Source organism: Dermochelys coriacea, chromosome 6, assembly GCF_009764565.3.
Source record: "Dermochelys coriacea isolate rDerCor1 chromosome 6, rDerCor1.pri.v4, whole genome shotgun sequence".
Taxonomy (NCBI): Eukaryota; Metazoa; Chordata; order Testudines; family Dermochelyidae; genus Dermochelys; species Dermochelys coriacea.
In genome coordinates, this window is record NC_050073.1 from 113,822,281 (window position 1) to 113,838,856 (window position 16,576).

The window sequence follows — 16,576 nt, forward strand, 5'->3', positions numbered from 1 at the left end:
CTGAGGGCTCTGTTTTGAAATATATTATTATTTATGTGGAATTATTTTGCTTTTAAAGACAAAAACCAAGACACTGCAGTTCACTTTGAACTAGAGATAATCTGCAGTAGCTTTACTACTCTGGCATTAAGAGCCATATACTATGTCCATACAAGCTCACTCACATATTGCATGTGCCAAGGGCACACACAAGTCAAGGACAGGATGTGGCCCTAAGAATATATGCCCAAAGTATTCAGCTCCAAAGTTGGTTTCAGAGTAGCAGCCGTGTTAGTCTGTATTCGCAAAAAGAAAAGGAGTACTTGTGGCACCTTAGAGACTAAAATTTATTAGAGCATAAGCTTTCGTGAGCTACAGCTCACTTCATCGGATGCATCCGATGAAGTGAGCTGTAGCTCACGAAAGCTTATGCTCTAATAAATTTGTTAGTCTCTAAGGTGCCACAAGTACTCCTTTTCTTTTAGCTCCAAAGTTATGTGACTTCAGTTTATAAACTACACTCCCCTGCACTGAAGTGACTGCCAGAAAAACCAAAGGGAATGGATGAGAGTGCTTTTAAAAATCTTTTGGAGGGAAGGAAAATAATTCACTAAAATTAGGAGATGTTCATACAAACCCCACATCACCACATGATACCGTATATAAGTAGCTAGGCTAGGTAGTGAGGGAGCAGAGGTTACAGGATCATCAAGATTCTGATATCTGAGTTGAAAGAGACAAACATACAGCACTGAGTTAACACAGTTAAGCACCTTTCCTCGTGTTTGAATGAAAACAGGCATATGTATGACAGCAAGACAGCTAAGGCCCTGCCCAGTCAGAGTAGAGGTGCTGTTGCTGTTTCCCTACCCAATCCTCCAGAAGATGCCTCCCCCCTCTAATTGAGAGTTTTTGTTCACTAACTGGGGATCTGATTGGATTCCCCAATTACAGTTGATTATCAGGTTTCAGAAGTGGCTGGGAGGGCTTCTGTTTCATTCTGTCTGGTCAGGAGATTGAAGCTTTCTCTTTTGGATGCAAGTCTCATAATGATGATTCACATCTTTGTCACCTCAAGATCTGACTGCTGCAAAGTACTCTGTGCTTGGGGTTAGCTCTTAAACGAATTTGAGTGCTGAAACATATGCAAAATGGAGAAGCCTGCTTATTACAAAGGGCATCCCCCAGCGAACACATTGCACTTTTGCTGTGTGATCTGCACTGGCTGCCTGTGGGTTTCCAGGAGGAATTTTAGACGTTGATTTTTATCTGTAAAACCCTAACTGGCCTGTGTCCTGCCTAGCTAAGAGGCCATCACGCCAGGCCATACTGCACCAGGTGCGATCAGTGGAGGCACTCAGGCTAGAGCTCCCTGCCTCAATATAAAAAGGCTGATGCTGGAAGTCATCCTCTGTGTGGAACTCATAGAATCATAGAATATCAGGGTTGGAAGGGACCTCAGGAGATCATCTAGTCCAACCCCCTGCTCAAAGCAGGACCAATCCCCGAACTTGCTTCCCTCAGGTCAGAAATTGTCCTAGATTACGGAGTTTCAGGGTGCCCTGGCTTTTGGGGAATGGTACTGATTGAGGGATGGTATTTGGGGAGGAGAGAATACATAGTTTGTTTTGCTATGCTATGCTAATCTCAGCTAGTTTCACAATTGGCGTTTGGTGTGGATGTTTTTCATGTTGTGATGGGCATGTCTCCTCTCCATCCTGCAGTGCATCTCTCTCTCTCATTTGAGCTGATAAAGCCAAAGAAATAATAAAATATAAACAAGTGTCACATTTTGTAAAACAACGCCATGACTTCCTACTTCATAGGATTGTTGTGAGGACTGGGAAGTCCTTGATCTCTGAAAATTGTGAAGAACTATAAAGGTATGTCCGCACTACAGCTGCACAGCTATGGTGTGCCGCTTTCTGCCATACTTTACATGCTTCCTACATCAATAGAAGAGGTTTTTCCCTTGAGGTAGATAATCTACCTCTCCAAAAATTTTTCCATTGACCTAACTACAGCACAATTTGTCCACAGCCCTCAGTGATGTAGCTAAGCCAAGCTAATTTTTAAGTGTAGACCGGGCCTAAGTCAGTTCTCAGACAGAGGGAGAGCACTAACCCAGGGGACAGAGCCTGGGACTAGAAGGAGGACAGTCTCTGCTCTACCCGATTCACTATGTGATCTTGAGCATGTCACTTAATCTCTCCTCCCTGGAAGCAGATAGCTACTCTACAGGGGAAGGCTGTTCACTTCTAAAAGGCCTGACTACTGTTCAGTTTACAGCATAGCCTTTGGCCCTGTCTATGTTTAAAAAGGTTTGCCACCACAGCAAAGTTGGTTAGGAGTGCGATTTTTTGCTGGCACATCCATGCTGGCAAAAAACTTAGGATAGACTCAAATATACCAGCAAAGAAGTTAAATTGCCTGTATAGCGTATTTTGCTCAGGGAACTAGTATAACTTATACCACCAAAAGGACATTTTTGCCAGTAAAGCTGCATCAACATTAAGAGGGTTTTCCAGTATAGCAAGCCTTTGAATGCAGACATGGCCTTGAATGTCTTCAAACGTTATAACTGAGACTGGCTCAAATTATCACGGTTGTGCTGTGCAAGGATTTCTGCTGGACTATGGAACCATAATTGATTTAATCTGTCCCACCCCACAGGAAGTGTGAAAGATTTTAACTCTATGGACCAAATGGCACCTTGGAAGGGAAGTTCATGTACTGGGTTGAAAAGGCTGAGAAATCAAACTAATTTCAAGATGATTTCTATACCACAGGAGAGGGGTCAGGAACCACATTCCTTCAACTAGGGCTTTCTGCTGTGGAAACAAGACAAGTATCAAAAACCTGAGGAAAACAGAGGTAAACAGCAAGATGCAAAAGCCAAAAGTAAGACACCCAACCCCCTGAAATGTTTGGAGCCTGTCCATATTATAAAAACGGCAGTGCTAACACACCTTAGATGCCATCTGCTTACCTGGTCGTATCCTACAAAGACAAGACTAAAGCACGGTGTTTTAAAAAGAACAAACAAACAAACAAAAACAAACAGTAATACCCAGAGTGAAATCCTGGCCGCCCTGAACTAAATGGGAGTTTTGCCAATCTGGCCAGCATTTCATCCACAGCGTAGACATGTCTCCGCAGGTGGAACTAAACAGTTACAACACAGTTGTGTCCTTTTAACTTTCAGCTCACCTTTTGCACATTTATTGTATTTAGGAACTTCCATAAAAAAAGAAAGAATTGTCTAGCTGTCATCCGACTCTCCTAGTCTGTAAATATTTGACTGACCTCCAAATAGACTCTTTCCCTGATAAAAGGGTAAAGCCATGACATTACAAAAACTAAGTGATTACCACACGCACACCACCATACACAATCCTGACTTTGCAAGCTGTGGTAGAAGCGAGTTCCCTATACATAAACAATCATTGCCTCTTGTAAAAAATCCTGGAAAAACACACACCTTCTATTGACAGACCTTTACTTGACCTGAAATTACATGTTTTTGATTGCCTCAAGACACTTTTATTCCTGAACTTTGTCCCATCTCAAGAGTGATCAGAATCCTTTGATATAACATTTCTCTATAGGATCCAGAGGAGAAAGAACATTAAAAGACATGGAGCTTCCCTCAATCTCCTTCATTTGAAAAATTCTAGCTAAAATCTGGTTCCTTCTACCCCAGAATGTACTCTAATGATTTTGCTACATTTGACCAAACTCATGACAGGAGCAGGGGAATTGGGAGGGAGAAGAGCTATTTGCATTTACAACTGCAATTATTTTCCATACTGCTCCTGGAAAAATTAATTACGCTGGAAGCCCATTTATCAAGTGTGGCAGGGTAATTTGCTCTTTTCATTCTTTTCCCAGGCTAGTTAAGAGGACCAATTGCCTCATGTACATGTAGCTTAAACCTAGACAAAATAAATAAAAGAAAGGCACTTTATTTTTAAATAAACAGTAAGAGTGACTGACTGTGTTGTAGCCGTATTGGTCCCAGGTAGGTGAGGTAATATTTTTTGAAGTTTGTCCAATAAAATACATTACCTTACCCTCCTTATCTCTGTACTAAGGGTGATTAACCAGTGGAACAAATTATTAAGGGAAGTGGTATATTCTCCATCTCTTGATGATTTCTAATCAAGACTGGATGCCTTTCTGGAAAATACAGTCTAGCCAGACACAAGTCATGCTGTAGACAAGCACAAAATACTGGGCTCAAGTAAATGGGTAACTGGATGAAATTCCACAGCCTGTGATATACAGGTCAAATCAAAACTAATAGTCCCTTCAGGCCTTACAATCTGTGAAACACTGTTGATGGCTCAGCTGGGACAAATGACTTGGTCATTTGCTGCGAACAGTCAGGACTTTAAAAATCTCTCCTCTGAACTATCAACACTCACCTCTTACACTAGAGTGGAGCTGTGCTACAGGGTGTAACTATTTTCTTTGATAGCTACTCTTGTGCATCAAAATAGAATATAAAGCAACCTCTTTTGAATGCAAAATACAAAGAAGAATTCAATAGTAGCCACATGGTTAGTGGGATCAATACATCACAATGAAAGCCCTCAATTTTGTCTTACCAAACTAATGGACTACAGGAGCACACAGCTTGAGCAACGACTAAAGGGGCTGCTGGTCTTTTTTTGGCATAGGTTGGGAGGGTAGGTCCTGAATCCCTGCCCAGTGCTTACCACAGGAGATTGACATTAAATCCCCAGCTCTGCTACATATTTCCAGTGTAACTTTTGGCAAGTCATTTAGACTTTCTATGCTTTTGTTTACCGTCTGTAAAATAGGAATAATTCTTTCTACCACTCGTCTGACTTTTCTATTTAGATTGTAAGCTCTTCAGGGAAGGAACTGCCTCTTACTAAGTATTTGGACAACACCTGGCACAGTGGGGTCCCAATCTCAGTCTAGTTGCTACTGTAATACAAATAAATGTAGTAATCAAAGTTTTTCTAGTAGATTTATCAACTTAAGGTAAATGACAAGTGTAAAACATATTGCTAATGAAATTAGCAGGTTTGATCTTTCAGATGAATACTCTATTATGATAATTTTAGTTAATGCACACAGGGCAAAAAAAGTACTCACTATCAAATTAGACACCAGCAAAATTAATTTAAATACTCCACTTTTTTCAGAGACATATAAACCAGCTTATATCTGCAACAGCTATGGCCCATGAGGATCTGCTACAATTCAGGACCCGTTTCTGTGCCAAAGGTAAGAGAAGTCTGCAGCAGTAACAACATGGAAACTTCCCCAGTTTTACCAGTAGATTCTGCAGGCATTAAGTGTAAAATTCTGAGAACACTGACTTTCAGAGTGCCATAACCATGACACAGCATGGTGTAATGGACAGCACAAGAGACTAAGAAACTGGAACTCGAGAGTTCTAACTCTGCCACTAACTCACTTTGACATATGGCCCGTAAGTCCACATTTTCTGAAGTAGTGTCTGATTTTGGATGTCCAGCTTGAGACATTTTTGGCCTGATTTTCATAAGTGCTGAGCTCCCAAAATCCCAACTTCAGTTAATGGAGCTGCCACAGTTCAGAACCCTGAAAAATCAGGCCCAAGGTCTCACCCCAGATCTGAGGTAACTTTTGACTTCAACATCTGTTTCTTAGTTTCCCCAACTGTAAAATAGGGTTAATATTTGTCCAGCACTTTGAAGAGGTAAACATTTAGATAGTATATAGTACTAACCCTTTCAAGGAAGAAGGGAGAACATTAAGCTCTTTCATTCCACTTGGATATTTAGCAATAAGACAACAAAAAGATATGAGAAGAAAGCAAACTAAAGGTACAACATACAGTCTTGCATAAACCCTCATTTCCCACCTACTGAAACCTAGATAGGATCCTAGCAGGAGACAGAGAATGGATTTTTAAAAGTAAGAAGAGATTTCACCATACTTCAAACATTTAGGCAGATGATTTATCTCAGCATTTGGACTGATACCAAATGCCAGTCAGTTACATGTCACTAGGGTAATGTTAGGCCAATGGTGTAATAGAGAACGAAAGCAGACAAAATTAGAGAGAAAGAATGATTTTAGAAGACAGAACAGTTATTTAAGTAGTTTGAAATGACTTTTTGAATATCTGAATATTTGAATATTGAATAAAAATTTCTTTAATAACCTGTCTTAGTACTTTCCATTCTCCCTGCCCACAGACCATTGCGCTGTTAGTACAATAGTGAAAGGGGTGAGCAAATCTATAGTGTGCCTTGACTTCTTTTGCTACTGCCGTTCACTGACAGCAAACACCAGCAGCAGCAATTTAACAGAACCACCCCTGCTTTTCTTTGCTGACACAGGTGACCCCGATTTAGAGAGGAAGTGAAGGCAGCTGTAAAAAAAAACAAACAACAAATGGAAGAAAAGAGAAGTTGATAGCAATTAATATAAACCATGTTAGGAATGGTAGAAAATTGATAAGGGAAGCCAAGGGACACAAGAAGAAATCTATGGCCATCAGATGAGTTAAGGACATAAGAAGGAGTTTTTAAAATATATTGGGACCAAAAAGAATCCTGACAATGGTATTGGCCCATTACTATATGGAAATGGTAGAATGCATCAATAAAAAGGCACAAGTGTTCAATAAATATTTCTGTTCTGTATTTGGGGAAAAAACAGAAAATAAAGTCATCATATTCTACTAGTATTTCTGGAGAATGTTAAACAGAAGCTACTAAAGTTAGATATATTTAAATCAGAAGGCCCAAATAACTTGCATGCAAGAGTTTTTATTAATGTTGATTTTTTTTTTGTTCAGTACGTCTTGGAGCACTGGGGAAATTCCAGAAGACTGGAAGAAAGCTAATTTGCCAATTTTTAAAAAGGGTAAACGGGATGACCTGGGCAAGATAATGGAGCAGTTGATATGGGACTCGACTAATAAAAAACTAAAAGGTTGTTAATGCAATTAATGCGTATCAGCATGGGTTTACGGAAAATAGATCCTGTCAAACTAACCATGTTTTCTGATGAAATTACAAGTTTAGTTGACAACATTAATAGTGTTGATGTAATGTCCTTAAACTTCTGTAAGGTCTTTGACCGCAAAATATTTTGATTAAAAAACGAGAACCATATAAAATCAACATGGCATACATTAAATGGATTAAAAACTGGCTAACTGATAGGTCTCAAAAATGTAACTGTAAATGGGGAATCATTATGAAGCAAGTCAGTTCCCAGTGGGGTCCCACAGGGAGTGGTTCCTGGCCCTATCCTATTCAACATTTTTAATCAATAACCTGGAAGAAAACATTGAATCATCATTGATAAAGTTTGCAGATGACAAAAAAAATTGGGAGAGTGGTATATAATGAAGAGACTGATCAATGATTCAGAGTTATCTAGATTGCTTAGTAAAATGGGCACAAGCAAACAATGTGTTTTAATACAGGTAAATGCATACATCTAGCAACAAAGAATGTAGGCCAGACCTACAGGATGGGGGATTCTATCCTGGGAAGCAGTGACCCTGAAAAAGATACGGTGGTCACGATGGATAATCAACTGAAGCTGAACTCCCAGTGTGATGCCGTGGCCAAAAGAGATAACGTGATCCTGGGATGCATAAACAGGGGATTCTCAAGTAGGAATAGACAGGTTATTTTACTTCTATATTTGGCACTGGTGTGACTGCTGCTGGAATACTGTGTCCAGTTCTGGTGCCCACAATTCAAAAAGGATGGTGATACATTTGAGAAGGTTTAGAGAAGAGGAGCCACATGAATGACTAACACATGCCTCACACTGATAGGCTCAAGGAGCTCATTCCATTTAGCTTAACAAAGAGAAGGCTAAGGGGTAATTTGATTACAGACTGTAAAACACCTACATGGGAAATATTTAATAATAAAAAAACAACACTTCAGTCTACCAGAGAAAGGTATAACACAATCCAATGCCTGGAAGTTGAAGCTAGCCAAATTCAAATTGGAAAAAAGGTGTACATTTTTAAAAGCAAGAGTCATTAACCACTGGGCCAATTTACCAAAGGTCATAATGGATTCTCCATCACGGACAATCTTTAAACAAAGATTGGAATATTTTTCTTAAAAGATATGCTCCGGGAATTATTTTGGGCTATGGACTGCACTATAGGAGAAATCAGTCCCTTCTGGCATTACTATTTATGAATCTATGGACTCTACTAGACAACACCAGGTTGAACTCATCAAGATTATTATATGAATTGCAATAGCACTTCTAGACCCCATTGTGCTAGGCACTGTACACACGTAATATGCACAGTATGCACATGGTCCTCACCCTAGAGCACATGCAATCTAAATACATCATGAAAGGCAACAGATGGATGGAACCAACACCTGGGGGGAGAAGACCACAAGGTCACAGGGACTGTCGCAGCGTGAAGATTAACATAAGCCGTGGCTGCAGCACAGCAGCCACCAAGAGAGACAGACAGTGGGTAAGTGAATGGCCGGGCGGGGGGGAAATTTACCAGAAACCATCCTGTCCACCCAGGGATCCATCCTGGCACCGGAAGGCTCAAGACTAGCCAACGTTTAGAACAAACAAACAAACCCAGAAAAACCCCACCGTGTAATAGGGTTTGCCCTTGTACATCACACTTCATGGGACGATTCCAAAGCATACCCCAGCCTGCCAAAAACAAAAAACAAAAAACCAAACCAAACCAAACCCAACCCTCCAGACACGCGGAAGCGAGTGTCAGAGCCGGGGTCAACCGACGCTGGCAGGGCTGGGCCACGAGGCCGGCAACAAGAGGGGAGAGGTTCCCGCTCCAGCCCAGGCGCGGAGACCCGGCCAAGTAACCGCTCCGGCGGGGTCCGTGTGCCCGGGGCCGGGCCAGGCGAACAGGCCGGGGTGTCCGTCCCGCCCGGCCAGCCTCCCCGCGTGCTGCTGCCGCGTGCATGGCCGCGTGCGGCGGCTTCCCCAGCCAGGCCCCCCGCGGGCGGCAGCGGGACAGGACGAGAGGCGACGCCCCCCCCCCCCGCGGAGCCGAGCCGAGCCCTGCTGGCCTGGCTGCAGCGGGCACGCCCGGACGTGCCACGGGGGCGCCGCCAGGCTGCAGCAGGGAACCTCCCCCAGCGGCGCAGCCTCTTTGCGGGCGGCCGCCGGCCCGGCCCGGCCCGCGCGCCCCAGCCCCGGGGTACGTACGCGGAGGCGGCCTTGCCGCAGAGGACCTGTGCGGCGGCCATGGTGACTGCTCGCGCGTGTGGGCGCGAGCGAGCCCAGCTGCCCGCGTGGCCCGAGCCCCCGCGCCCGCCGGGCAGCCCCGCCCCTGGGCCGGCATGGGGCGGGGGAAGGCGGAGCCCCCCGGCGGCGCTGCGCTGCGCTCGCTCGTAGGCCTCCCGGGGCCAAGCGCGCGCCCCTCTTGAACCAGTTAATAAGCCTCTGGTTGTGCCCCAAGCTGCTGGCGGGCCCCATGGGGGCCACGTTCGCCGCAAGGCAGCAGCTGCAGCAAGGCCGCCTGCCCCCTCCTCAGCCCGGGGCGGTCCCGGGCTCCGCCGCAGCCTCTGGGCTGTGTAGAGTGGCCACGGTAAATGACTCCTGGGGGAATTCTGCACCGTGGCGCAGGCACAGAATTCATGTCCTCCACAGATTTCTTTGCTTCCCTGCAGAAAAAATGACTTTTTGAGGGGGAAGCAAAGGGAAGCCACAAGAGCGGCCAGGCCACCCTCCCCAGCAGTATGTTTTGGGTGCCCTGGTAGCTGTCAGAGAGGTAAATCACTGTGGGGCAGGACTGGGGAAGACCTGGCTGGTGGCTCCGATCCTGTGTTGGGCTCAGCTGCTAGTCCCGGCTTGGCTAGGGAGGACGGGACTTCCTCTTCCCCTGCATGGCATCCGGGACTGGGTCAGACCCACTCCCAGGTTTCTACCCAGGCTGCAGGAAGATCGGCAAACTCCCTTCACACACACACACACTTCCTGCACCCATTGCTCCTCAGCTGCAGATGGAGGGATCCCTGTACAAGGAGCTGCTTCCCCCATCCACCCAATCCCAGTGCATCAGACCCCCTCAAACCCAGACCCTCCTGCCAAGCCTCACCCCTCTGCACTCAGAACCTCCCCGATAAGCCCCACTCCCCTGCACCTGGACCACCCCATCAAGCCACCCACATCCAGATCCTGACCCCACCAAGCCCCAGCTAGCTGCACCTGGATGCCCACCCTGCTGAGCCCCACTCCTCCAGCATCTGGACTGCCCCCCACTGATTGTCCCACACCCAGACCCCCCTACTATGCTCTATTCCCCCCACACCTATACCCCCCTAGCCCCAACACCCTCATCTGGACCCCCCTGCAGAGTCCCATTGCCGCTGCACCCATAACTCCCCAACAAGCCCCTGTGCATCAAGACCGCCCCCTGCACCTGGATCCCCCACTGAGCCACCTGCACCCAGATTGCCCCACACAGAACTCTCTCAATCCACACCTGGATCCCCTCACACTAATCCCCTCTGCACTTGGATCCTGCCGGGCTGAGTCTGCCTACTCACACCTGGTGCACCTGGCATGGAGGGGCAGGCCCAGGGGTGTTTCTGGGGCAGGCCTGGTCCTTGTGCTGTGTCCTTGGGTGCAGCCTCACCGCTGAATCCATGTCCCGGCGTGGAGCTGCAGAGTGATCTCCAACTTCTGTGCCAGTAGCCTGTGCTCCCCAATGCCATGCTGGAGCCTCCACATTTATTTGACAAATAAAATTTGCAGAATTTTAAAATATTGTGCACAGAATTTTTATTTTTTGGGGGACAGAAAGCCCACAGGAGTAACATTAGCAGCTAAGGGTGAAAGGCTCCCAGAGCTGGATGGGAAGGGTTGTGTCTGAGACAATCTAACCATCCATGTCAGGCACAGCCCTTCCTGTAATGAAGAGGAAGCCTCACAGTGCAGTATGGTAAAATGTGGTACAAGATTGCCATACTTTTATATATTGTTGCTGCTGTGTTCTATTAAACAGTGGCTACGTTCCACCAGAGAGGGGGCTGCATTTCAGTGGTGAGTGAAATAATCATTGTCTATGCATATTGTGTACAATTGTTTGCTCTTCTCAGAGAGGCATGCACCACATTCATAGGGCAAGAGATGGATGAAGTAAACCCCTGATATATCTGCTATTGAAACCAATGAGGCATCTCATGTGAGTATGGGCTAAACCAGGATTAGGCCTTCATATTCTCTGTTAACCTCAGGATGCCATAATAATTGACAAATAGTGGAGTCAAGCCAGTGACTAGTTTAAAGGGTGAAAAGTTACTTATCTGGGAGTGTGTCTTCCCTGCTTTTGTTTTTTTTCCCCCAGTCAACTGGACAGTCTCTTTCATGCTTTGCTTTGCTTTGCTTTGCTTTGCTTTTTACTGGGTGAAAACTTCAGTATCTCTTGACCCATAAAATAATTTCACTAAGAAAGAAACAACATTAACTTCATAATACATTGTAACCATAGTGTTAAAGCCCAGACACTTCCCTTTAAAGGGAAGGGAGGGGAATAAATTGATTCATTCCCTTTTTTGCTTCTATATGATACATAAAGAAAGCTTGCAAGAGCTTTCTCTTTCATTCTTTAAAAGTTTCCTACTCTCCATTAGAAATTCTGATACCCTGTTTTTCCCCTGGATGTCTCTACAGAAATCTGGTGGGATTATACACTTAAAACCATTTAATTGAGAGAAATGATTTTCCCCCCCCCAGCTTGCTTAAAATTCTGTCTTGTTTGCTTTTGTTGATGTCTCAAACTCAAACGCCTGAATGAACAAGTGGGAGAGAATATGGCTTTGTAAAAATGATTGAACATACCCCACTCCTTCAATGAAGGCCGAGAAAGCTCACAAAAAACATCCGAGACAACCCGTCTGCCAGCGAAACCAGGGAACTCCAAACCTGGCATTCCTAAAATTGCTAATGTAAAAAAACCAAGCAGGATTAAACAAACAAAAACATTCAGGCCTTTCCCCACACATCAAAAAGAAAAGAAGCACAGTTCTCTTATAAAAAATGTTTCTGGTCACCTATCCAGGAGAGTACTGCTGCAGCAACCACTGCCTTCAGAATCAGTGGATACTAATCCAGTCTTGTCAACTCTCGGTATTTGTTTGTACAGTGCCTAATACAAAGGGGTCCTGATCCATGGGACGGGGCTCCTAGGCACTAAGGTAATACAAATAATCAGAAAATCCTAGAAAAGTAGGGCTGGAAGGGACCTTGAGAGGTCTTCAAGTCCAGCCCCCTGTGCTGAGGCAGGACCAAGTAAACTTAGAGCATCCCTGACGGGTGTTTGTCTAACCTGTTCTGAAAAACTTCCAATGACAGGGATTCTACAACCTCTCTTGGAAGCCTCTTCCAGAGCTTAACTACCCTCATGGACTCATAGACTTTTAAGGCCAGAGGGGACCATTGTGATCATCTAGTCTGACCTCCTGCACATCGCAGGCCACAGAACCTCACCCACTCACTCCTGCAGTAGGCCCATTACTTCTGGTTGAGTTACTGAAGTCCTCAAATCTTGATTTAAAGACTTTAAGTTACAGAGAATTCACCATTTATTCTAGTTCAAATCAGCATGTGACCTGTGCCCTACACTACAAAGAAAGGCAAAAGATTTCCAGGGTCTCTGCCACTCTAACCTGGGGAAAAATTTCTTCCCAACTCCCAATATCACAATCAGTTAGACCACATTGCCCCAGGCATCCACTGCCTCCCCCAGCCCCGCATCCATCCCACCATCGCCTCTGGTCCGTGCTGCCTCCCCCTTTGGCCTCCCCAGCAGACTTACTAGCTATCTGTGAAAAGTGATACTTGTATGTTTGTTAATATCACTTATCACTTTTCATAGCCTCGGAGGTAGCTAAGTGAGCTGAGATATTAACAAATATACAAATATCACTTTTCACAGCAAGCCCCAGGACCCACTAAGCCCTGGATGGGGGAGGGGGGGCAAAGGGGGAGGCAGCATTATTTTTGTTATTGAGTCTGCCAAAAAAACCTATTAATATACATTATAATTATTTGGATGTGAATCTGTGCATATTTAATTTTTTTCCCTAAAGTTAAATAAGTATTTTAGGGGGAAAGTATCAGTGCAGCCACCAGTGAGAGTTGGTGGCCGCACACTGAGGCCACCAAAAAATTTGTTGTGAGAACCCCTAAGTTAGACCCTGACCACGTGGGTGAGACCCACCAGGAAGATACCTGAGAAAGAATTCTCTGTAGTACCTCAGAGTCCTCCCCATATTGTGTCCCATCTCCAGCCATTTGAGATGTTTGCTAATAGCAGTTGCAATGGGCCATATGCCATTTTGGGCGACCTCATTATACCATCCACCTCCATAAACTTATCAAGTTCAGTCTTGAAACAAGTTAGTTTTTTTGCCCCCATTATGCCCCTTGGAAGGCTGTTCCAGAACATCACTCCTCTGGTGGTTAGAACCTTTGTTTAATTTCAAACCTAAACTTTTTGATGGCCAGTTTATATCCATTTTTTCTTGTGGCAACATTGGTTAACTTAAATAACTCCTCTCCCTCACTGATGTTTATCCCTGTGATATATTTATAGACAGCAATCATGCCTCCCTTCAGCCTTTGTTTTGTTCAGCTAAACATGCCAGTCTCTCAAAGTAGCAGCCGTGTTAGTCTGTATTCTCAAAAAAGAAAAGGAGTACTTGTGGCACCTTAGAGACTAACAAATTTATTTGAGCATAAGCTTTTGTGAGCTACAGCTCACTTCATCGGATGCAACATCCGATGAAGTGAGCTGTAGCTCACGAAAGCTTACGCTCAGATAAATTTGTTAGTCTCTAAGGTGCCACAAGTACTCCTTTTCTTTTATGCCAGTCTCTGTAAGTCTCATCTAGTAAGGTAGGGTTTCCATTCTTCTGATCATTCTAGTAGCCCTTCTCTGCACCTGTTCCAGTTTGATTTCATCTTTCTTAAACATGGGAGACCAGAATTGCACACAGTATTCTGAATGAGGTCTTACCATTGTCTTGTATAACAGTAATAACACTTCCCTATCTCCACTGAAAATATCTCGCATGATGCATCTAAGGATTGCATTAACCTTTTTCACTGCTGCATCACATTGGCCTTTTAAAGCTTTCCCTAATATCTATCCTAAATCTCCCTTGCTGCAGATTAAGCCTATTACGTCTTGTTCTACCTTCAGTGGACATGGAGAACAATTGACCATCATCCTCTTTATAACAGCCCTGTTTGAAGACTTTTCAGGTCCCCCCTCAATCTTCCCTGCTCAAAACTAAACATAACCAGTTTTTTAAAGCTTTTCTCAGTGGTCAGATTTTCTTAAACTTTTTATCATTTTTGTTGCTCACCTCTAGATTCTCTCCAATTTCTCCACATCTTTCTTAAAATATGGTGCCAAACACTGGGCACCAGCTGAGGTCTCAACCATGCCAAGTAGAGTGGGACAGTTACCTTTCATGTCTTACATACAACACTCCTGTTGATACACCCTAGAATGATATTAGCCATTTTGGCAACTACATCGCATTGTTGTCTCATATGCAAATTGTGATCCACTATAACCCCAAGATGCTTTTCCAGCAGTACAACCACTTCACCAGTTATTCCACATTTTGTAGTTGTGAATTTGATTTTTTCTTGCAAAGTGTAAAACTTTGCACTTGTCTTTATTGAATTTCATCTTATTGAACTCAGACCAGTTCTGAAATTTGTCAAGGTCATTTTGAATTCTAATTCTGTCCTCTAAAGTGCTTGCAACCCCTCCCAGCTTGGTGTTATCTGTAAATTTTATAAGCATACGCTCCACTCCATTATCCAAATGAATGAAAGTGAAAATGTTGAATAATAAATAATACTTCTAATATGCTTTATTTACCCATTTTAGTGTGAATAATTAGAAGAGCGTTAGAGCTCTGAAAACACTGGACAGATCTGAGCATGGTAATTGTAATACCAGGGCAGATTTTTATAAACTCAGCATCACTCAAGATAAGGATGGGGGCAACTTCATCCAGTTGGGATTTAAAGCTTTCACTGAGAGTTTATTGCTTTGATCTTGTGTGTTGCCACAGTATTGTTGCTTTGCTTCTGCTCTGTTAGCCTCCCATGCAATCCAGGGTTTAACTTGGCAGCTCCCAAAGTTTGATTGTTTAACAATACATCCACTGCCTCTTACACAAGATGTCAAAAGTCATAGATATTGCTTTTTTAAAAGCCATGAAACTCACAAAATCCATGCAAGACCTGCAGCTTCAGTGATACTGGTGAGTTAATAGCTGAGCTTATGTTTGCAGTGGGTCTCAGTAGGTGCATCATGATTGCATGGAAAATTGACCTCTTATTGGCTCAGGATTTGTGGAAAGGAACTAAGGGTTTTCTCCATCCATTTAGGTAGGACAGTTAAGATAAACCCTTCCTCCCTTAGACCATCTCTCTATGAGAAGAAAGACAAGTGAAAAAACTGAGGTTGGTCCCATGGGCTGTGCTAAAGAAGCTGAAATGGGGAATGCCCATTCAGTGTAATATGCAGTATTGTTGTAGCCATGTTGGTTCAAGGATATTAGAGAGACAAGTTTTCAAGCTTAACTTGTTTCTCTCACCAACAGAGGTTGGTCTAATAAAAGATATTACCTCACCCACTTTGTTCACTGCAACACAGGAGTGGAGAACCAGTACTGGGCTGTAAGGGACTGCAGAAGACTTTGTTACGGCCTAGCTACGGAATTTCCGCTTTCTCGAGCCGAGAGGTCACTGTAGGACATAGTTACCGAGGACACGGCTGCTTTGCATGACCCTTCTCCAGGTAGCGGAAAGCCTCCCTTTGGGAAGTACCTAATTCTATATTCATGAGCTGTTTTTGTGTAGTGCTTATTAATGCTGACTGTCTGCCCCTCCTTTGGACTCCATCCCAGGCAGAGCTCCGGTGTGCTGGGTTCCCCGCCTTCGTGACTGCAACGCTTAGAGTCCCCGTTGCGGGTGGGTCACTAACCTTCAGTAAAGCCAATAACTCACAGCTGTGTGTAAGCCTCGTTTTTCTCAGATTACTCCTGCCAGGCCTGTGGTGCTTTGAGCACCTTGGCCCAGAACAGGACCCTGATCCCACAAGAATTTACGAGCATAAGTAACTTTTTGCACAAGATAAGCCCCATTGAATACAGTATGCTTGCTCAAATGTGTAAAGTTACACATGCTTAAGTCTTTGTAAGATTGTATCCCTAGAGCAGTGATACTCAGACTGAGGCTTGGGAGTCGCTAGTGGCTCTTTAATGTGTCTCCTCTGGCTCTTTGTGGCACATAATATTAAAACACTGTGATTTAATTAACCAATCAGGATGCTTCTACTGCGTTATTAGCCAATTGTAGTTGATAAAATAATACTTGGTCAGTCATTTTGCTGTGAGAATTTATATATTTTTATATATATTTCCCTGTCATACTGTTTAAATATTAATATATAATACTATACTAAATGAAAATGAATTCACACTACTGTGGCTCTTTTGGGTACTCTTGATCACTAATTGGGCTCCTGGACCACTGAGGTCTGAGTATCACTGTTCTAGAGAATGACTGA

The 16,576-nt window shown here is 44.0% G+C and overlaps 1 protein-coding gene across 2 annotated transcripts in view; it reads right to left on the reverse strand.

Annotated features, from left to right (window-relative positions):
* MTHFD1 (methylenetetrahydrofolate dehydrogenase, cyclohydrolase and formyltetrahydrofolate synthetase 1) overlaps positions 1-9,303 on the reverse strand; it is a 66,807-nt gene extending 57,504 nt beyond the window's left edge. The window contains exon 1 of one of the 2 annotated variants that reach the window (XM_038405437.2): positions 9,184-9,303. In XM_038405437.2, coding sequence (XP_038261365.1) covers positions 9,184-9,224 — 41 coding nt within the window. In that variant the 5' untranslated portion in view covers positions 9,225-9,303. Of the gene's footprint in view, positions 1-8,503; positions 8,523-9,183 lie in introns of those variants that run through there. The other variant, XM_038405438.2, reaches the window with a different exon arrangement.
* Between the last annotated feature and the right edge of the window lie 7,273 nt (positions 9,304-16,576).